Source organism: Salvelinus fontinalis, chromosome 28 (assembly GCF_029448725.1).
Source record: "Salvelinus fontinalis isolate EN_2023a chromosome 28, ASM2944872v1, whole genome shotgun sequence".
In the NCBI taxonomy this organism is placed as follows: Eukaryota; Metazoa; Chordata; class Actinopteri; order Salmoniformes; family Salmonidae; genus Salvelinus; species Salvelinus fontinalis.
Genome location: NC_074692.1, coordinates 28,622,784 through 28,645,994, shown reverse-complemented (window position 1 = coordinate 28,645,994; position 23,211 = coordinate 28,622,784). Strand labels below are relative to the sequence as shown.

The 23,211-nt window shown below is 41.4% G+C and overlaps 1 protein-coding gene across 5 annotated transcripts; it reads right to left on the bottom strand.

Annotated features, from left to right (window-relative positions):
- Window positions 1-1,017: 1,017 nt before the first annotated feature.
- Window positions 1,018-22,987, bottom strand: LOC129826551 (transmembrane protein 150A-like). 5 transcript variants are annotated; one of them, XR_008755043.1, is made up of 9 exons: window positions 22,873-22,978; window positions 21,024-21,282; window positions 20,703-20,750; window positions 20,453-20,539; window positions 12,539-12,606; window positions 9,312-9,439; window positions 8,232-8,409; window positions 4,100-6,414; window positions 1,018-3,964 (listed from the first exon to the last, which is right to left on the bottom strand). XR_008755043.1 is itself a non-coding variant. In XM_055887422.1 (8 exons), exons 2-8 carry the CDS (start codon window positions 21,086-21,088, stop codon window positions 6,116-6,118), a joined length of 873 nt encoding a protein of 290 aa, XP_055743397.1. In that variant the 5' UTR covers window positions 21,089-21,278; window positions 22,901-22,987; the 3' UTR covers window positions 1,018-6,115. The 5 variants fall into 5 exon arrangements, 4 of the variants coding, with proteins under 4 accessions (XP_055743397.1, XP_055743394.1, XP_055743393.1 ...); XM_055887422.1 differs by having other exon boundaries at window positions 1,018-6,414; window positions 21,024-21,278; window positions 22,901-22,987; XM_055887419.1 differs by having other exon boundaries at window positions 1,018-6,414; window positions 22,901-22,986.
- Between the last annotated feature and the right edge of the window lie 224 nt (window positions 22,988-23,211).

Genomic DNA, 23,211 nt, shown 5'->3' with positions numbered 1-23,211 from the left:
TTTAATCAATTTTAGAATAAGGCTGTAACGTAACAAGTGGAAAAAGTAATGGGGTCTGTATACTTTACAAATGCACTGTAAATACATTTGTGCAAACAGTGACAGAAATAAGCTTTTTGTGCGTATGGAACATTTCGATTCTCTTTTGTTTCATCTCATGAAACATGGGACAAACACTTTACATGTTGCATTTATATTTGTATTCAGTATAGATTAAGGACCAATCTCACAGCTGTGGTTTTTCTCAGGTCCTCTTGAGCCGAACTGTAAACCACTCAATCTCATTTCCTCAAATATTAAAACGTTTGATAGTCATGTTATATTTACCCCAAAGAAAATGATCCTGCTTTTTTCGCACTAAGTCCCATGGGTGGTTATAAAGCATGTATAGCATTGTTGGTCTGGTTGGCCAAACTGGTTTATGCTTTATGTCCATTCGTAAACATATGACAAAATAACCTCCAACTGCTGATTCCTGTGATTGAGTCCTGAAAATAGACAGTTGCTCTGAAATGCTAACGGTACTCAACTATTTCAAGGCAGGGATAATTGGTTCTGCCATATTTCTCTGACTACAATGAAGGGATGTCTTGTAGAGAACAGAAGTCAAATAATTGAGGAAAGGTAGCCTCAAAACCTGAGTGATCTTGCAATATCACACATTGCAGTTAGTCTGGTTTCACAAGGCAGAGAGGAGCAGTAATTTTGGAGGGGTTGATGTTCTGGGCTCAAGGGAAGGCCTAACGTTGATTTGCCTGTATTTGTCAGACCCAGCCTCTTCAACCATGCCAAGTGGTCTGATGCACCAGGGTAACCCTTGGTAGCTACAATGCAATAATAAAGAGTTGTGAGTCAACTTATGCAATATTGATTAAATAGACATTTTCAGTGGGTAGTCTGCCAAGCCATCCAACTGATTTTTCTGAGAGGATGCAGCTGATACTCATCCCAGATCAGTCATGTCAAAACAAACCATTTACCAATCTTCTGCCCAAAAATAAACCATACAAGAGCAGATCATTTGCTTATAATTCAATTTTATTTCATATTTGAATATAAATCTGACAAAATAAAATTGGTAAATGATAGATAAGCATACACCTTTAGAGACAATTTATAAAAGAAAATTCTTTGTTTGCTTTTTTGGGGGGGAGGGGGTAATCATCTTTCCTCCCATTATAGAGAAGAATTTAGTAAAATACATGTTTTACATAGTCATTTTATAATCTTTGAAAACTATTATATCTTTCCAAGACATTTGATCTGCATTGCTGTTAGTCTTTTGCAACTGGAATTGGTATTCTCTCACACAAAACGCACAACTAAAAAAGTTACAATAAGTGCAGGAATTGGAACAAAAAAGTACATAAATGCCATTTCATCATGTTTTGGCCTTGTCTACTATAAAGAGAAATGTTTACACAGAATAGTTCCAATCCCGTGTAGGTACATTTTCGTCAAAGCTGCCGGTTGAAGTCTATCCTTGATACTAAGTTACAGTATGGTGAAATACATCACAAAATAAGGTTATTTGAAATCAAATATTTGAAAAAAACTTTGGCTGGTAGAGAATGAGGGGGAAAAAAGCCAACAGAATCAAACTAGGTGAACTTACACTGGATCTATAGAATGTTTACATCATAAACTACCAGTATGCTTTCATTTTGTATTTTCGGTGTGGCCTGGCTGTTTTATAACATAGCCAACCCACCAAATTCCAGTGTAGATTCCTATCTTTTTTGGAAAGAAGAATAGGAAATACCAGCTACGCATCTGCTCAGCATCTGCCTTGGAACAACAAGTCCACTCACAATCACAGAGGTAGCTGACATGAAGAAAACTAAACATTTAAAATAGTTTTGTTGGCTGAAACACCATTCAGGGATTGTATTGTACAGTTGAAAATATACTAGACACACAATGGCCCAACAGAAAATACTGGGTTAGTGATAATGTCATAAGATCACTAATGTTATAGGGGCCCACCCCCTAAAAAATTCAATTTTTCAAATTTCAGGAAATACATAGGCATATAAAGTTCTTTATACATTTGCGTAAAGAAATCTGCCAGTGAAGCCCCTGGGCAGTTGGGGCCCATTTCAATTGAAACCCCTTAAACATAGGCCCCAGGGACTTGGCTATTAATGACTTGCATTTGATTTCTCTCTACGGAGACAATCATTGGCCTCAAGGTGGCGCTGGTTAACTACAGAAATACGTTTTCTCCTGGTGACCCTCACCTGGGGCATATTTGGTTGGTAGTCAGTCAAAGTTGAGAGGTTTATTCTGAATCATTTCAACTCATTACACTTAGATGTTTGGCAATGAGAAATAAATAAGGTTATATTGAAAGGGGAACCTGATCCTAGAGCAGCACTCCTACTCAGACTAGAGGTCAACTGATTAAATAGGGCCAATTTCAAGTTTTCATATCAATCGGTATTTATGGACGCCGATTACATTGCATTCCACGAGGAAACTGCGTGGCAGGCTGACCACCTGTTACGCGAGTGCAGAAAGGAGCCAAGGTAAGTTGCTAGCTAGCATTAAACTTATCTTATAAAAAACAACTAGTGATTATGTGAAGATTGATTAACTACACATGGTTGATGATATTTCTAGGTGAACTAGCTTGTCCTGTGTTGCATATAATCCATGCGGTGCCTGTTAATTTATCATTGAATCGCAGCCTACTTCGCCAAACGGGGGATGATTTAACAAAAGAGCATTCGCGGAAAAAGAACAAACATTGCATGAAATGTACCTAACCATAAACATCAATGCCTTTCTTAAAATCAATACACAGAAGTATACATTTTTAAACCTGCATATATTTAGTTAAGAAATTCATGTTAGCAGGCAACATTAACTAGGGAAATTGTGTCACTTCTCTTGTTCATTGCACAGGGTCAGGTTATATGCAACAGTTTGGGCCGCCTGGCTCATTGCGAACTAATTAGCCAAAATTTTACATAATGACATAACATTGAAGGTTGTTCAATTTAACAGCAATATTTAGACTTAGGGTTGCCGCCCGTTGGGTAAAATACGGAACGGTTCTGTATTTCACTGAAAGAATAAACGTTTTGTTTTCGAAATGATAGTTTCTGGATTTTACCATATTAAATTACCAACGGCTCATATTTCTGTGTTTATTATATTATAATTAAGTCAATGATTTGATAGAGCAGTCTGACTGAGCGGTGGTAGGCGGCAGCATGCTCGTAAGCATCCATTCAAAATGTACTGCGTTTGCCAGCAGCTCTTAGCAATGCTTGCTTCACAGCGCTGTTTATGACTTCAAGCCTATCAACTCCTGAGATTAGGCTGGCAATAGTGTCTATTAGAACATCCAATAGTCAAAGGTATATGAAATACAAATGGTATAGAGAGAAATAGTCGACGCGTCTTAATTCCTATAATAACTACAACCTAAAACTTCTTAACTGGGAATATTGAACCACCAGCTCTCTCATGTTCTGAGCAAGGAACTTAAACGTTAGCTTTTTTTACATGGCACATATTGCACTTTTACTTCTCAAACACTGTTTTTGCATTATTTAAACCAAATTGAGCATGTTTCATTATTTATTTGAGACTAAATAGATTTGATGTATTATATTAAGTTAAATAGAAGTGTTCATTGAGTATTGTTGTAATTGAAAAATATATATTTTAAATAATGACAAAGTTTAAAAAACCTTGGTACTGGCTTTTTTTGGACATCCAATAAAATCGGGATCGACGTTGAAAAATCATAATCGGTCGACATCTATCTGAGACGCTCTATAAATACATGCCCTGATCTCAAAATGTACAGCACCTCACTCAGCACATTAATAACAGGCTTTGAGAAGTCTCTTACGGAGATTGTATTGCCCACAGTATCCAAATCAGGCTTCCAAGGAACCAGCCTGGAATCCATCCATTTTCTTTCTCTTTCTCCTGCATTGTTGAGAAGGGCCTGTAAGTAAGCATTTCACTGTTAGTCTACACCGGTTGTTCACAAAGCATGTGACATAAAATTTGACTTGAAATAATATATATATATAAATAAAATAATCTCCAAATAAGACAGTTCAATGAGTCATATTTGCACCTTTCAAAATGGATTGTAGCCAGTGGAGGCTGCAGAGGGGAGGATGGCTCATTATGGCTGGAACGGAAGTAATGGAATGGCAAACTCCTGGAAACCATGTTTGATACCATTCCACTCAAGCCATTACCACGAGCCCGTCCACCCCAATTAAGGTGCCACCAACCTGTGATTGTAGCCGATTAGTTGACTTACTTATAATCGTGTACATTACATGTTGTACTATAGCTAAAACTGCAGATCAGAAATTAAGAGCAATGTGTTTAACTATTCATAGAAAAGTCTCAAACACCTCACAAAATGCAGAACACTACTCTGGGATACTTTACTTTGGCAGATGAAAGGGCCATTACCGTACCAAACAAAGATTGAAAACAGTAAGGTGACCTCATAAAAAAAACACAAGCCATGTAACCAGTAGGTAACAAGTGAGAAATTCAGAGGCAACATGAATAGGCAATATAAAACAAATCAAGCAAAAGTGATTGAGACGCAGAGGTTGCCCCAGCAAAAGAGGGGCAGAAGAGACCAGCAGGGTTGTGTGAGCATTCTGTCAGCTAGATAAATGTACATAGCATTTCATACAGCTATAAAATGCTATCTAGGGAATAACTAATATAAATCACTAAACAGAGATATAATTTTAAACAATAAGAAATCAAGTCATATCACTTGCCCTTTTGAGGCCGCTATTAGAGGTCTTAGGCAGGTATTGTGCACAAAATGTGTAAATGTTCTTGTCAAATGACATTGCTAATTTCACAAATCCTTCTCCAGTTCATTTATACTTGATTGATCAATAAAAAGGTGTGCGTACAACCTGTTCAACTTGGTCTCAGGGCTAATCGTATTATTCTGTATGTAAATCTGAGACATCAATTATGTTAAGTTACATTATGAATGGAATAGCAGTCGTACAATATGATACAAATTAGAGGACGTATAGTATCATACGTGTTACCCGGTCGTACAATAGCATACGAATTGGAAGACATAACTTATCATACATCTTTGAGGACGTATAGTATTGCACATCTTTATTTGAGACCAGGTTGCATGTTGCACCATAACAAAGGAGAATTAACATGGGCAGTTAGGGGAACGAATGACAAAGGTTAGGTGGATTTGGTTACGTTTACGATCAGGGTTAGCTAAAATGCTATAGTTGTCCCTAACGTTTCTAAAACATGCAACCTTTGGCTTGCTAGTCTGTCGCGGGTTACGCCCAACCATCCTCTTTATTAACCAACCTCCCTACTTTAGTTTGTGTCAAGTAACTAAACCATTAGTAGCTATCATACATCTGGGAGGTGCTCAGAAATACATTTAGTACATTTTGTATTGCTCTGAGGCCAGACTGAACTGTCATGTACATAACGGTATACAATCTATAGTTCCACTTCTCAAACATTCAATATTTTCTATTACGATGCGTTAACATTGGCAGAGTACAGACAAAAGAAAAAAACTCAGTCTGATCAATCCAACGACGCACTCTACTCTCTCATTCAAATTGTAGCGTGCAGAGTTGAATGGCATGAGAGACCGGGCCCCACCACAAGCCATGGCCAGGTAGAGGAAGTCTGTAAAATGTGGCAGAAAAAAACCTAAAAGTTGGCATATAAAATAAACCTTATTTTGTGTCTGTCATCCCAACATGACAAGGATGAACACTGGCAAAAGCCTCAGTGACCGATCTTTAAGAAAGGTATCATGTCAGTGTGCAGAGGCCAGTAGCCATCTTGGAAACAGTCACAGCATCATCACCCCAGATATTTAATATTTGTGTAAGTGTTCCTTTCTGCTGATGAAGCGAAGGAAATTCGACCGTAGTGGAGAAGCAGATGGCTTATTAAAACACAAAAACCCAATACAGCTATACCGACCCGGTGTGTCACCCTTGTGATTTTCAATGTCTTGTCTCCTCCCTCTGGCTAGCCAGTGCCATCATTGACTCCTGCTGCCTGTGTGGTGGTTCCCATCTGCAGCAGTGTGGTTATCTCCTTGACCCCTGCAGAACTACAACATGGCTATGCTCTCTGGGGTGCAGTTGAGATGGGTGGATGTGCTGCTTCCTCCAGGGGACTTTAGGCCCTTGGCTCCCATGCCCAGCGACATGGCCCCGGCCGTGCCGCCCATCATGACCCCCGAGTGGTGGTGGGTCTGCTGCAGGCCGACCATCATGGTGTCGTTGGTGACCGTGCCAAACTCGTAGGTGAAGGTGCCGTAGAAGACAAGGATGTCCACGGTGAAGACCCACTCGCAGATGGCTGCTGCATGCTGGAGAACAAAGCTCTCGTGGATGAAGAAGATACCACCTGGGGAAAGAGTTAAGGAGACACAACAGCCCCATCGATGGAGGAAGAAAGGCCACATCACCCACAGAGGGTCCCAAATGGGACGAATCACCCGCAGAGGGGAGGAGGGATTGGTTTGGGGGTTTTATGACACCTCACACCAAATCGTAAATTGTATGCAGCAGACGACTTTTTGGTCTCTAGTATGGGGGATTGGAATGTCTCTGTGTTACAGGGACATTTTGCCACCCAAAAACTCTAACGTCCAAAAGTGAACACTGGGACAAAACATTTCAACATCTGAATGTGGGGAATGATGAGATGGAATATGGGAAAATAATGTCTATCATTAAAAGAAAGGTACAAAAGTGATATAACGAAAATATTGTAACTTGAAGAGCTTTCACACTGTGTATATCAGGTTTACATCCTTTACATTGTGTAGGAAATAAAATAATATTTTTGTTATGATAGGAATGTGACTAGTTTTCTAACGAGATCATAGTTTTTGATGATGTTTTGGCCCATAACTAGCCACGCCCGAGGGAGCTCAGAGAGCGTGTCAGTATGACGGAAATGCTCCTTTTAACCAAAGTGTATAAAAGATTGAGTTAAGAATTAACATACCAGACTAGGACTCAAGCTGAAGCTAGGTCTCCATTGGGTCACGACCCTGAAAATCAACACGAGTTGAAGACAACGAAGTAGCCTCTAACAATCAATGTTACGGTTGAGTAGCTGTTCTAAGTAATGTATCTAAGAAAGTGAATTTAAGTAGGACCATCCGGTTATTCTCTTCAAATCATCGTCGACTACACTGCTCTCATCACATCTCTGGGGATCATCGACACGGCTGATTAGCTGTCCTCAGAAGACCACTCTTCCAGAACGAGTGAAAGTAAACAAACAACTAAGGAGAAGGACATTGTGACCTCTTGTGGACAATTAGAGCCTTAGACTTACGAACTAAGGAGAAGGCCCAATCGAACCCTTTTTACAAAGGCCTGGGTCCAACAGAATTACAAGACGAAGGAAGACCTTCAACACGTAAATACATGCATTACTTGTTACCCAAAACGGGTGGCAGTTCGGGGCAAGGTTTTAGGATTACTGTGAGTGTAATTCCCAAATAAATCCAAGTGTAGTCTCTCCTTAACTCTCCATCTTTTTTAACAAGTGTCATATTGTGTAAGTCCGCTAGGGATCCATTTTCATCGTATTAAGTTTCTAATCAATAACCTATACCGTGTGTGTATATCCTGTGTTATCATTCAGTTAGTAAATAATCAAATCAATGTGTACGGTACGGAATGATCACTAAGACTGGGGTTTGTGCAGTTTCAAGAAGTCTGTGACGTTCAGAATGAGACTAATATGAAGTAATGATTAATAACTTATCGATATAACACAAATTGAGTTTCAGTCGGGAGATGGTAACGTTAAACAACTTCTTCCGTGGTGCCCCAAATTCCCAACGAGTTAATAGTTACATGATCAATTTAATATTGGGTAACAATTAAAACATAGTTATTTGTCAAATAAACTGTCATCCCATTAATTAAAGTCACGTCACGACACTATGCAGTGCACTACTTTTGTCCAGAGCCCCATTCATCACAGACAGGAACTAGACTACCGCTTACGTGGTTTCACAGACTAGCCATTGCAAGGTTTCAATACAGAAGAGAAATTACACATTAACTGTGCTTGATTTAAATTACATGACGCTATGGAGACATGATCAGTCACCTTTTATGAAATGGTGTAATCCATCATGACCAATATCTAATAACCTACCCCCCACCCCTCCACCAATCCCAGCGAGTCAGGAAGGATACTAAGGACAAGTGAGACCAGGGCTCCTGCGGCCAGCGCCACACGGACATGTGCCATCCAGTAGTCAAGGGCGGTGATGGCCATCCGGTAGGTGAGAACACACTGCAGGCACACGAAGAGCAGACCCGCAGGGAATGCCACGCCCGCGCCAACGTAGTGCAGAGACTTGGCATGGTCAACCTGCCCAGGGAGGGAGGGGAAACATTTCAATCTCAATTTTAAAAAAATGGATTGACAACATACATTTTTATACACAAGTGAAGCCGCTCCGAATACCCAAATTCCATTGACTGTCCCCCTGAACCCGCCCACAAGACAAACTCAAAAACGTCACTCACAACAAAAGGGAGCTAACAAAGAAAATCACTAACAACTAAAACAGAAAGGGATTCAAAATGGGTTCTGAAAGGCACCCATGTGGGTGCACACTGAAAGTTGGCAAAGCCACTAGTAAGGGGTTATAAAAAAGACACCCACTAGGTTTGCCTCCAAAAAGAAAACAGGATAGGGAGTTAAAAGAATATGAAGCCCCCCCCCCCCCAAAAAATAAAAAAAATAATGGAAACACCAAACTCAGGCTTCTTTCAAAATCACACCTCAGTTTACATGAAGTGTAGCTCTCCCCAGCATCGCTCAAGCTCGCCTGGAGCACAGGGCCAGCCACTCCTAAATAGCACCTGGACCAACACAGGTGAAACACCTTCCCACTAATGGGATAGCAACCAGCACAGGTATAACATACTGTGAGACTGATGAGATGACAACATGTGCTAACGAGCTATACGTGCTAAAGTCCAACCTCAAAACATAAAAAACCCAAAGCCTGTAACACCCACACCCCTTGTTTTTAACCAATAGACAACACAGGCAATCAGCAGGAGAATATAGCCACCACTTGATAATTGACAAAACTGTAAGTTGTTCTGTATAAGAGTGTCTGCTAAAGGACCAAAATTAAAAATGGTGGGGTTTAATTGACATCAAGTCATTGGGATAATACAGTCACAACTGGAGAGGGACTGGTAGGATAGATATGGAATCAAGATGTACTGTATGTCTAGAGAAGAATTGGCGTGAATCACCTGGAAGTTTCCCACCATGACCAGTCCTACAGCGTTGGTGCAGCCAGACAACAGGGCGTTGGTGTTAATCCAGCAACCGTGGCTGTGCTCAATCACCTGGGCATAGCGCAGAAGGCACACCATCACCACTGGGGGGAGAGAAAGAGAGATGGGATGAAGAGGAGCACAGACAAAGGCAGCAGAGTGAGTAGTGATAAATAAGACAGAACAGGAAGTAATGTAGAAGGGTCATGGATGATAAAATAGGGGGGGCAATAATGGAGGAAAGGCCACATGCATTATTGATTGAAGACCAGAGGCCATTTCAAGCCCTTCTGCACATACTGCTGACTAGTGGCATACACCGATTTGCTATGTAAATCCATCTAGACAAGATCAGTTAGGCCTATATAGGAAATTCTTTTAAATATTTGTTTTGATAGAAGTTGACATTATACCTGTGGACTCAGCACCCGTTTGCTGTGTCATGGTGATAATGACTACAGTTCTAAAAAGGAGATTGTGAGGTGATATTTCTTAACACCAATGACAAAAAAAAAAAAAAAATGATAGAATGTATATTTATAGGTATTTAATCACCACCGTCAGATCATTATCACAATGACACAGCAAAACAATTCTGCACTGTTGCACAAACAACCAACCTTTCGAATGAGCCAATGATCATATTTGGGCGATATTCCTACTGAGATAATGTTTTTATTACGCCCACCCAGCAGACTGACGACCAATCGCGTTTATGTTGTCATACTGCGTCACGTGGTTGCTAAGCTAATCATCATGCAATCCCTTCTCAAAGTCAGTGTATATGTCGAAAACCTGCCTATTTTCCTTGAAAGTACGTAATGTCACGATTCTAAAGCTATATGATACTGCAGATGGCAAGTCATTTTTTCTAGGGGGTAGATCAACTTTAATATTGATGTAAACTATAATCTATCTGCAATGTAATTGTCTGCATCATATAAAATCCCCCATACACAGCACCAGCTTCATGAGGTAGTCACCTGGAATGCATTTCAATTAACAGGTGTGCCTTGGAAAGCAATTCCACAAATTAACTTTTACTTCTTAATGTGTTTGAGCCAATCAGTTGTGCTGTGACAAGGTAGAGGTGGTATACAGAAGATTGACCAAATAGGGCTAAGACCAGGTTCATATTATAGCAAGAAAAGCTCAAATAAGCAAAGAGAAGAAACAACAGTCCATTAGTTAAAGGCATGAAGGTTAGTCAATTAGGAAAATTAAGAACTTTGATAGTTTCTTCAAGTGCAGTAGCAAAAACCCTCAGGCGCTATGATGAAACTGGCTCTCATGAGGACCATTACAGGAGAGGAAGACCGAGAGTTACATCTGCTGCAGAGGATACGTTCATTAGAGTTACCAGCCTCAGAAATTGCAGCCCAAATAAATGCGTCAGAGTTCAAGTAACAGACATCAACATCAACTGTTCAGAGGAGACTGCGTGAATCAGGCCTTCATGGTTTAATTGCTGCAAAGAAACCACTACTAAAGGACACCAATAAGAAGAAACTTGCTTGGGCCAAGAAACATGAGAAATGGACATTAGACTGGTGGAAATCTGTCCTTTGGTCCGTTGGGTCCAAATTTGAGGTTTTTAGTTCCAACCGCCGTGTCTTTGAAACGCAGAGTAGGTGACTGGATGATCTCCGCATGTGTGGTTCCCACCGTGAAGCATGGAGGCTTGATGGTGTGGGGATGTTTTGCTAGTGACACTATCTGTGATTTATTTAGAATTCAAGGCACACTTAACCAGCATGGCTACCACAGCATTCTGCAGCAATACACCATCCCATCTGATTTGTACTTAGTGGGACTATCATTTGTTTTTCAACAGGACAATGACCCAACACATCCAGGCTGTGTAAGGCTATTTGACCAAGAAGGAGTGTGATGGAGTACTGCATCAGATAACCTAGCCTCCAAAAAAAAAAAATCACCCAACCTCAACCGAAATGAGATGTTTTGGGATGAGTTGGACCGCAGAGTGAAGGAAAAGCAGCCAACAAGTGCTCAGCATATGTAGGTACCCTTCAAGACAGTTGTAAAAGCATTCCAGGTGAAGCTGGTTGAGAGAAGGCGAAGTGCAAAGCTGTCATCAAGGCAAAGGGTGGCTATTTTGAAGAATCTCAAATATTTTGATTTGTTTAACACTTTTTTGGTTACTACCTGATTCCATGTGTTATTTCATAGTTTATATGTCTTCACTATTATTCTACAACGCAGAAAATAGTAAAAAGAGAAAAACCCTTGAATGAGTAGGTGTCCCAAATTTTGACTGGTACTGTATATACACACTTTTGTTATATAATTTTCCTTTATTTTCTCCTAACCCTACCACCCCTCCCCTAATTGGAGTAAACTAATGGACAACAACACTTAGGCTTCTACATACATTTTATGGGCAATGCATTTTACAATAGTCATCTTTTGTTTTTAATCCCATCCTTCAGCTAGCCTCAAATCTAATCTCTGAAGACCATCCAGATGGCAAGTTAATTCTCACATCTGAGAAAAGATTTGTAATGTTGTACTTCTTGTTGCTGAAATTCGTGCTAATGTTGGGTTTTTGAGCTAGCGCCCATTGACATAGCATGGGCAAAGTTTCCCCCATCTCCTCAAAAGTATATCTGCCATTCCGAATGTTAGACTCCACTCTGAGGCACATCAATCTGCAGGTTGAACATGGTGAGATTGTAGACTCCTAAATTGATAGCGGTAAAGTCACACAAACTGCACTAACTAGCTACGTTACATGCTGATAATGTCTTTGGTTTTATTGCGTGAAGCTACGTTAGCTACCTAGCCAGCCAGCCCATAGAGGAACCATTGCATTGTGGATTTTGTAGTAGACTTGAGCTGCTACAGATTTTCACAACAATTTTACTACCAACCTTATTATAACGGCAAAATGAAACATTTGTTCGCCAATTTTTTGTTTGTTATTTAACACTGTAAATTAAAGGAATGAGAGGTTTGGGGGTGGATTTTTCCTTTGACCTCCAATATGTCACTGATGAGTGATACAAAGGGCACAGTTTATTGTCAGTGTGAGTGATGACAGAAGAGGGCTGCATTCCAAATGACACCCTATTAATCCCTACATAGCTCTCTGTTCAAAAGTAGTGCACTATGGGCCCAGGTCAAAAATAGTACACTAAATTGTGAATAGTTGCCATTTGGGATGGAGAAGATGCTCTTCTTACCCATGAAGCCTCCGACGTTCCCGATCAGACTGAACAGACAGCTCTCAGGGGGGAAGGAGCCACATTTACTGTACGAGACCAGAGGGAGGAAACAACATGTCACTCAAAACGCATAAGGAATCCACTCACAAGTTGACTATGCCTATATTATGACCATGATTCAAATGTCATATTCATGCCTTTTCCTAACAAGGTTGTTACTATTTCACCATTTCTCTTCTGGTATGGTTACAAGACTGTAGGTGAATGTATTATTAGAGAGCGAGAGAGAGGGGGAGGAAGAGCGAGAGAGAACCTTATTGACAAACAAAAGCACTCTTCTCATGCTTGGTTGATTTCAAAAAAAGCGTTGGACTCAATTTGGCATGAGGGTCTGCTATACAAGTTGATGGAAAGCAGTGTTGGGGAAAAACATGGCATTATAACATCCATGTACACAAACAAGTATGCAGTTAAAATTGGCAATAAACATCTCTTCAGGGCCAGGGGGTGAGACAGGGATGCAGCTTGAGCCCCACCCTCTTACACTGAGTGTACAAAACATTAGGAACACCTGCCTAACATTGAGTTGCACCCCCTTTTGCCCTTAGAACAGCCTCAATTCATCGGGCATGGACTACAAGGTGTCGAAAGTGTTCCATAGGGATACTGGCCCATGTTGACTCCATTGCTTCCTACAGTTTTGTCAAGTTGCCTGTATGTCCTTAGTGTGGTGGACCATTCCTGATACACATGGGAAACTATTGAGCATGACAGAACCCCAGCAGCGTTGCAGTTCTTGACACAAACCAGTGCACCTACTACCATACCTCATTCAAAAGGCACTTAAATCATGTCTTGCACAGTCACCTTCTAAATGGCGCACATACACAATCCATGTCTCAATGCTTAAAAAGCTTTATTTAACCCATCTCCTCCCATCTCCTCACAGGAGGAAGGGGAGGACCATCCTCAGTGAATTTCAGAAACATTTTAGTGATTTATTTTTAACTAAATATATAGTCACGTCACCAAATAATTCATTAAAAACACACTGTTTCGCAATGTACGTCTTCATAACCTCAACAGCACTCTGTAGGGTAGCACCATGGCGTAGCCGGAGGATAGCTAGTTTCCATCCTATGGGTACATTGACTTACAGTTGAAGTCGGAAGTTTACATACACCTTAGCCAAATACATTTAAACTCTCACAATTCCTGACATTTAATCCAAGTAAAAATTGCCTGTTTTAGGTCAGTTAAGATCACCACTTTATTTTAAGAATGTGAAATGTCAGTATAATAGTAGAGAGAACTATTTATTTCAGGTTGTACTTATTTCATCACATTCCCACTGGGTCAGAAATGTACATACACTCAATTAGTATTTGATAGCATTGCCTTTAAATTGTTGAACTTGGGTCAAACGTGTCAGGTAGCCTTCCACAATAAGTTGGGTGAATTTTGGCCCATTCCTCCTGACAGAGCTGGTGTAACTGAGTCAGGTTTGTAGGCCTCCTTGCTCACATGGTTTTTCAGTTCTGCCCACACATTTTTTATGGGATTGAGGTCAGGGCTTTGTGATGGCCACACCAATACCTTAACCTTGTTGTCCTTAAGCCATTTTGCCACAATTTTGTAAGTATGCTTGGGGTCATTGTCCATTTGCGACCAAGCTTTAACTTCCTGACTGATGTCTTGAGATGTTGCTTCAATATATCCATATCATTTTCCTCCCTCATGATGCCACTTATTTTGTGAAGCGCACCAGTCCCTCCTGCAGCGAAGCACCCCCACAACATGATGCTGCCACCCCCGTGTTTCACGGTTGGGATGGTGTTCTTCGGCTTGCAAGCCTGACAATTTTCCTCCAAACATAACAATGGTCATTATGGCCAAACAGTTCTATTTTTGTATCAGACTAGAGGACATTTCTCTAAAAAGTACAATCTTTGTCCTCATGTAGAGTTGCAAACCGTAGTCTGTTTTTTTATGGTGGTTTTGGAGCAGTGGCTTCTTCCTTGCTCTGCTGCATTTCAGGTTGTCGATATAGGACTCGTTTTACTGTGGATATAGATATTTTTGTACCTGTTTCCTCCAGCATCTTCACAAGGTTCTTTGCTGTTGTTCTGGGATTGATTTGCACTTCTCGCACCAAAGTACGTTCATCTCTAGGAGACAGAACGCGTCTCCTTCCTGAGCGGTATGACGGCTGCGTGGTCCTATGGTGTTTGTACTTGCGTACTATTGTTTGTACAGATGAACGCGGTACCTTCAGGCGTTTGGAAATTGCTCCCAAGGATGAACCAGACTTGTGGAGGTCTACATTTTTTTTCTGAGGTCTTGCCTAATTTCTTTTCATTTTCCCATGATGTCAAGCAAAGAGGCACTGAGTTTGAAGATAGGCCTTGAAATACATCCACAGGTACACCTCCAATTGACTCAAATTATGTCAATTAGCCTATCAGTAGCTTCTAAAGCCATGACATCAGTTTCTGGAATTTTCCAAGCTGTTTAAACGCACAGTCAACTTAGTGAATGTAAACTTCTGACCCACTGGAATTGTGAATTATAAGTGAAATAATCTGTCTGTAAACAATTGGAAAAATGACTTGTGTCATGCACAAAGTAGATGTACTAACTGACTTAACAAACTATAGTTTTGGCAACAAGAAATTTGTGGAGTGGTTGAAAAACGAGTTAATGACTCCAACCTGCATGTAAAGCATGTAAACTTCTGACTTCAATTGTAAATACAAAACCTAGGAGGCTCATGGTTCTCACTACCTTCCACAGTAATTATGACAACTTCCGGAGGATGTCTTTGAACCTATCAGAGATCTTGAAGCATGAAATGACATCCACCCAAATCAAAAGATCAGAGAATGAATGTAGTACTGAAAGTGTAAGCTGAAGCCATCTAGCACTGCACTGCATGTTGACTCAAAGAGAAAGACAATAGTTGAACAAAGAAACAAAACTGGGATAAACATATCTGAATTTGTCCAATAGAAACTCTCGTTTGCAACTTTTGGACTAATGATTACACCCTAGATCAGCTAGATGCAGGCAAGAGTGTGCAAGACGGTATTGAAAGTTTCACTGTGTCACCTTGATTACTCAAATTTCTCTCTCAATCTGTGCACAGACATTGTAAACTTTTCATTGGCTATGTTGCAGCAACCTCTTGATGGGTATAGGGAAAATTCAAGTATCATGTAGTAGCCTAAACCTATCGATGTCATATTGAGCTCGGTGAATGGAATGAGTCATCCAATATGCCGTTAAAGAAATTAGGCATTAATACATTTTTGAAAATGTAATTACAATAAAACAGTATTACCTTATTTACATAAGTATTCAGACCCTTTGCTAGGAGACTCGAAATTGAGCTCTGGTACATCCTGTTCACATTGATCATCCTTGAGATGTTTCGAGAACTTGGAGTCCACCTGTGCTAAATTCAATTGATTGGACATGATTTGGATAGGCACACACCTGTCTCTATAAAAAGGTCCCACAATTGACAGTGTATGTCAGAACAAAAACCAAGCCATGAGGTCAAAGGAATTGTACATAGAGCTAAGAGACAGGATTGTGTGAGGCACAGATCTGGGGAAGGGTACCATATTTTTTTTTAAGCATTGAAGTTCCAAGAACAAAGTGGCCCCCATTATTAAATGGATAGGTTTGAAACCACCAAGACTCTTCCTAGAGCTGGCCGCTCAGCCAAACTGAGCAATCAGGGGAGAAAGGCCTTGGGGAGGTGACCAAGAACCTGATGGTCACTGACAGAGCTCCAGAGTTCCTCTGTGGAGAAGGGAGAACCTTCCAGAAGGACAACTATGCAGCACTCCACTAATCAGGATTTTATGGTAGAGCGGCCAGACTGAAGCCACTCCTCAGTAAAAGGCATATGACAGCCCGCTTGGAGTTTGCCAAAAGGAACCTAAAGACTCTCAGACCATGAGAAACAAGATTCTCTGGTCTGATGAAACCAAGATTGAACTCTTTGGCCTAAATGCCAAGCGTCACGTCTGGAAGAAACCTGACACCATCCCTACGGTGAACCATGGTGATGGCAGCATCATGCCGTGGGGATGTTTTTCAGCGGCAGGGACTGGAAGACTGGTCAGGATTGAGGGAAAGATGAACGGAGCAACGTACAGAGAGATCCTTGATGAAAACCTGCTCCAGAGTGCTCAGGACCTCAGACTGGGGCAAAGGTTCACCTTTCAACAGGACAACGACCCTAAGCACACAGCCAAGACAATGCAGGAGTGGCTTCAGGACAAGTCTCTGAATGTCCTTGAGTGGCCCAGACAGAACATCTCTGGAGAGACCTGAAAACAGCTGTGCAGCGACACTCCCATCCAACCTGACAGAGCTTGAGAGGACCTGCAGAGAAGAATGGGAGAAACTCCAAATACAAGTGTGCCAAGCTTGTAGTGTCATACCCAAGAAGACTCAAGGCTGTAATCGCTGCCAAAGGTGCTTCAACAAAGTACTGAGTAAAGGGTCTGAATACATCTGTGATATTTTTTATTTAATACATTTGCAAACATATCTTAGAACCAGTTTTTGCTTCCTCATTATGGGGTAGTGTGTATAGATTGAGGAGAAAACGATTTAATCAATTTTAGAATAAGACTAACGTAACAAAATGTGGAAAAAGGCCAATGGGTCTAAATACTTTCCGAATGCACTGTATATCAATGAATTGTCGAGAACACTAGACCAGTCTGCAGCCTTACCCTACTGGACTCGGAAATCAAATGTCTGTTTGCAGAATATCTGGTCCGTCGGTCCCCAACCAAGTAGGGCCTACAGCAGCACCTAAGCTTCTGCACAGATTCTGGCCCTGACAGTAAATCTCAGGAAGACAAAAATAATGATGTACCAAAACAGGTCTAGTAGCCAGGACAACAATTTTCAGTGGTATTGTTAACAAGCACACCCACATAAAAAAAAAAAAGAAAACCGGTTCAGCCCCTGGTTTGACCGTGATCTTGCAGAGTTACTCCACCTCAAGAATTGCATTTGGCGAAAGGCTTGGCATACGCATACTCAGGCTGACTGGCTCTCGTTCAGGCAAATGAGTAATAAGTGCACTCAGGCTATCCGGAAGGCCAAAGTTGGTGACTTAAAAGGAGAAGTTCTCCCTCTCTGTGGGTCTAACCCCAAGAGGTTCTGGTAAACGGTTAAAGATCTGGAGAATAAGCCCTCCTCACAGCTGCCCATGTCCCTTAATGTTGATGTGGTTGTTACTGACAAGAAGCACATGGCTGAACTCTTTAAATCACCACATCATTAAGTCAGGATTCCTATTTGACTCAGCCATGCCTCCTTGCCCGCCCAACATTTCCTCATCTCCCACCCCTTCTAATTCGACTAGACCCGATGCTTCTCCCTCTTTTTCCCCTGTCCCGCTACAAAGTTTCTCCCTGCAGACGGTCACTGAGTCCGAAGTGCTAAAGGAGCTTCTTAAACTTGACCCCCCCCCCCAAAAAACATCAGTCAGATGGTTTAAACCCTTCTTTAAGGTTGCTGCCCCTATCATCGCTAAGCCGGTCTCTCCTTTCTGGAGAGGTTCCCATTGCTTGGAAGGAAGCCATGGTTCATCCTTTATTTAAAAATGGGGAGATCAAGCTGATCCTAACTGTTATAGGCGTATTTCTATTTTGCCTTGTTTATCTGACTGGCTTTCTTGATGTCTATAGTATTCTCTCTGGTGTGCAATCTAGTTTCCGCTCAGGTTATGGATGTGTCACTGCAACCTTAAAGGTCCTCAATGATGAAACCATTGCCCTTGATTCTAAGCAATGTTGTGCTGCTATTTTTATTGACTTGGCCAAAGCTTTTGATGTCTCGGAGGGGTCTTTGGCCTGGTTTGCTAACTACTGCTCTCAAAAAGTGCAGTGCATAAAGTCAGAACATCTGCTGTCTCAGCCACTGCCTGTCACCAAGGGTGTACCCCAAGGCTCAATCCTAGGCCCCACGCTCTTCTCAATTTACATCAACAACATAGCTCAGGCAGTAGGAAGCTCTCATCCATTTATACGCAGATGATACAGTCTTACACTCATCTGGCCCCTCCCCGGATTTTGTGTTAAATTCTCTACGACAAAGCTTTTAGTGTCCAACAAGCTTTCTCTGCCCTTAACACTTCCAAAACAAAGGTCATGTGGTTTGGTAAGAAGAAAGTCCCTCTTCCCACAGGTGTTATTACTACCGCTGAGGGTTTAGAACTTGAGATAGTCACCTCATACAAGTACTTGGGAGTATGGCTAGACGGTACACTGTCCTTCTCTCAGCACATATTAAAGCTGCAGGCTAAAGTTAAATCTAGACTTGGTTTCCTCTATCGTAACCGCTCCTTTTTCACCCCAGCTGTCAAACTAACCCTGATAAAGATGACCATCCTACCCATACTAGAATACTGGGACGTAATGTATAGATCGGCAGGTAAGGGTGCTCTCGAGCGGCTAGATGTTCTTTACCTTCAGGCCATCTGATTTGCCACCAATGCTCCTTATAGGACACATCACTGCACTCTATATGCCATCTATGGTTGTGAGGTCTGTGGTCCACTCACCAACCAATAATTCACAAAATGGCACAAACACCCAATTGAGACTATAATTTTGTAGAATTCTGCATGTAATTTGTGTACAACACAAGCAATGTATACAGAGCAGAATTAGGACTTTGCCCACTAGTAACAAAATCCAGAAAATATATATATCTTAAATTCTACAACCATCTAAAAGGAAGTGATGCTCACACATCCTATGACAAAATCATCACCTACAGAGAGATGAACCTAGAGAAGAGTCCCCTCAGCCAGCTGGTTCTGGGGCTCTGTTCAAAAACACAAACAGACCCCACAAAGATCCAGGACAGCAACACAAATACACCCAACCAAATTATAAGAACGCAAAAAGAAAACTATGACATAATAGAAAAAAAAAAAAAAGAGCAAACTAATGCCATTTGGCTGTAAACAGAATACCTGACCACTGACTGACAAAATAAAAATAAAATGATTGACTATGTACAGACTCAGTGAGCATAGCCTTGCTATTGAGAGCCATAGCCCGTCTTCTCTACAGAGCCATGTCTGCCTCTGTGCCCACAAAACGAGGTGAACACTGAGCTGCACTTCCTAACCTCCTACCAAATGCATGACCACATTAGAGATACATATTTCCCAGAGACCCACAAAGAATTTGAAAACAAATAAAACATTGATCAACTCCCATACCGGTTACATAATGACCAAACCAGCGCCGTGCGTGTGCTTGTTGAGTTTGTCTATCCCCACCAGGCTCAATCAGGACACGCAGGTTGAAATCTCAAAATTAACTCGGAACCAACTATAATAATTTGGGGACAGGTCAAAAAACACATTAAACATTCATGGACATTTACCTAGCTAGTTTGCGGTTGCTAGCTAATTTGTCCTGGGATAAAAATATTAGCTAGTTATTTTACCTGAAATGTACCGTTTTTTTTTTTTTTTTTGCTTGATCCTTGTAGAATATCGGCCCATTTAGATTTACAACATCGTGTGTTCTATACTCTGACAATGAATCCACAGATTAAAAGGGGAAACCTAGTTAGTTTAGGTTGGCAACCACCTTTAAGATGCACTACTGCAACCAACCGGACTGGAGTGTGGACCTCGTTCATCTTTCAATCACCCACATGTATATGCTCCTAAAAACCAATGAGGAGATAGGAGATGCAGGTCTTGCAGTGCGTCAAATGTCTATTTTAGCGCCTAGCTACGCTAACACTCATTGATGCGCACAAGCAGTTTTGATGAGATGACTGAACACGTGTACATTATTTTGCAATGCTCACGCACAAAACGCAGCAGGTGTGGTCAGCATGAAAGGTGAGAGAGAGCAAGCGAACGAAGGAATGTGAGACCTGATGAGAGGGATGTCCTGTATGGTGCAGCACGTCTTAGGGAAGCCTGGCCTGGCCATCTCCTCTGTACATGTCACATTGTAGGACCTGCACACAAGACACGATTTTGGAAGGGAATTAGCCCTTTTTTGTTGTCAAGCAGATTATATACTGTAGTATCAAGTCAATGTAGGCTATAAATCCAAAGACAAAACTGTGTCTTCTTTACTCCCACAAAGTTTTATATGAAACTCACTGAAGGGTCACTCACCAGTTCTCCACAGGACAAACGTGATGATTCATCACAGCCATGGCGTAGCTGTGGGGGAAAACAAACAGATCAATGACTTAAAATCACAACATTATGGACTGGATTCTTGGACATATTAAGCCTAGTCCTGCACTAAAAATGTAGATTCTCCATTAAGCATGCTTTTTTAAATCCAGGACTGGGCTTAATCTGTGTTCTTAAATCGGTGTCCTTAATCGGTGTCCAAGAAACCAGTTATCAATGTTTCTCTGTCAATCACTTTGTAGTACACCCTTAGTAAGGAAGACAAATGTAACTGGAGCCTAGTATTTGAGAACTCACACTATCCATATTCCTGTGATGGAGAAGGCAGAGAGGCTGACAGGCAGGACGATCCAGGCAGTCATTGGACTGGCAGTGTGCGATCTTTGTTCAAAGCATGAGGGAGAGGAGGGCTTCAGGCTGGACAAGGCAGACAATGAGGGGACAAGGTGGGGACACTAACAGGTAGGGAGGACAGACACGGGGGGGCATGAGAGGAGGACAAGGGGATGGCACACTGCTTGTGTTATGCCGCTCGATGCCTGCAACCAGCAGCTGTCTTTACCACAGAGCAGGGAGTGAGAGAGTTGAACAAAAGGCCAAATGTGAGCAGAGGAGAAAAGAGGGGCAGGGGAGAAAGAACAATTAGGTATAGTATTTGTAGTTTATTTTTCAGTAGGGTGACTTCACTTTCTTTAGTTGCCTGAAAAAAAGTCAGACATTAGGAATTCTAAAATCAGGTATCCAGGGTCTAGGAAAATCACACCACAATAACATTTAACAGTTTATTAATTTAGCAGACACTCTTATTCAGAGCGACTTACAGGAGCAATTAAGGTTAAGTGCCTTGCTCAAGAACACATCAACAGATTTTTCACCTAGTCGGCTCAGGGATTCGAACCAGCGACCTTTCGATTACTGGCCCAACACTCTTTGTCAAAAATCACCCTTTGTCAGTATAACCTACAGAAGAAAACAAAATCTGATTGGTCATTGATATACTAAAATGAGTGTGTCGACTGACATTATAAGCAGTGTCATTTTGCACAGTGTGCAGTTTAGGCCTGTACAGTTTCAACCTTCGCTCAGACTCACTGGGATTAGAATGAAGTAAGAATGATCACACCGTAACTAAAACAAGCTCTTGGTTTTCCATGATCACGTTAGAAAACAGACTAAGACTTAGGTTAAAGGTGTAGTTTAGTTTAAGTAGTACTATAATACAGTATATTTTATACAATGTGGGGGCGGTAGAGATACTGAGCGCTCATCTCAGTGACAAATGAGAGAGGCCATTGTTTCCTGATACATTTACACAGGGAAGAGATAATGGAGAGGTTCATGACAGAATATTTCCTGTCTAGGCATGATTCATTTCCACATTTAGCTGTATATCGCTTCTCAAGTCTCACAATTATCAACCCCCACTGTTACTGAAGCATCGGACTTGGCTAGGGAAGGGGTCCCTCTCTATCGTGCTAGGCTAATTAATTTGAGGTCCAACTGCAGCAAGCAACAATTATTGGGTTATCTAGATGACTGGTGTTGAAATTGAGTAGCTATGATCCATTGTTGCACTGTGGCTGGCATGGATGATCAGATTATCATTGTCAGAACACCGGCTGTTAGCCAGCTATCAAACCAACGTTAGCTAACCGCTAGCTAGCTAACTAGCTAATTAAAGCTAGTCTCAAATGGTTGGCAGTACACCCTGCAAGTGTGACAGGTAAACTAGCCAGCTACAGTAGGATCAAATGCATTACCTAGCTACCAACAGTAGTTAATGCATTTGATCCTATTAACGTTACATCGTTCCTCCTAGTTAGCTAACGACATAGCGTCTTTTTTCGCTAACCAACGTTAGTCCATACGCAAATGAACGTAAGCTAACTAGTCAACACTGCTACTAGCTAACAAGTTAAAGCGGGGGTTGTGCGGTAGTAACGTTGGGTAAAGTGTGTTCACTGACAGACAGCTGGTTTATGCTGGCTAAATAATTATTCTCCCCTTTCTCCAAAGCAAGTAGCCAACTTAGCTGGTGGGCTGGACAACTGAACAAAAGAGAGGGGTTAGCGGTGCCTGACTGGCAAGTTTTGATCCCGCATACAAGTTAAACGTCCACATATAATGAAAACCACTATGTACATACCCCAGATCCCGCTATTCCCACCACGAACCTCAACATTGGTTTCCCTTTAAAACGGACACCTCCACTCAAATCGTGCGTGCCACTCTTCTGCCTCTTCTTCCTCTGTGGGTTTTATGGCGGACTACTACCTCAAAAGTTGTATTGCCGCCACCAACTGGACGGGTTGAAACCAAAAACAAGGTAAAAAGAAAATCCATACGTGATTGTGAAACTAACTTAATTCACCAAAATAAAAATAGTACATTGACAAAACAAAACTCCTACTTCTTCGTTCTTTCAATTCTCAATATCTACCTTCTCAGGCTCTAGGACCTGAGGGTGGTACAGCTTGTGACAATA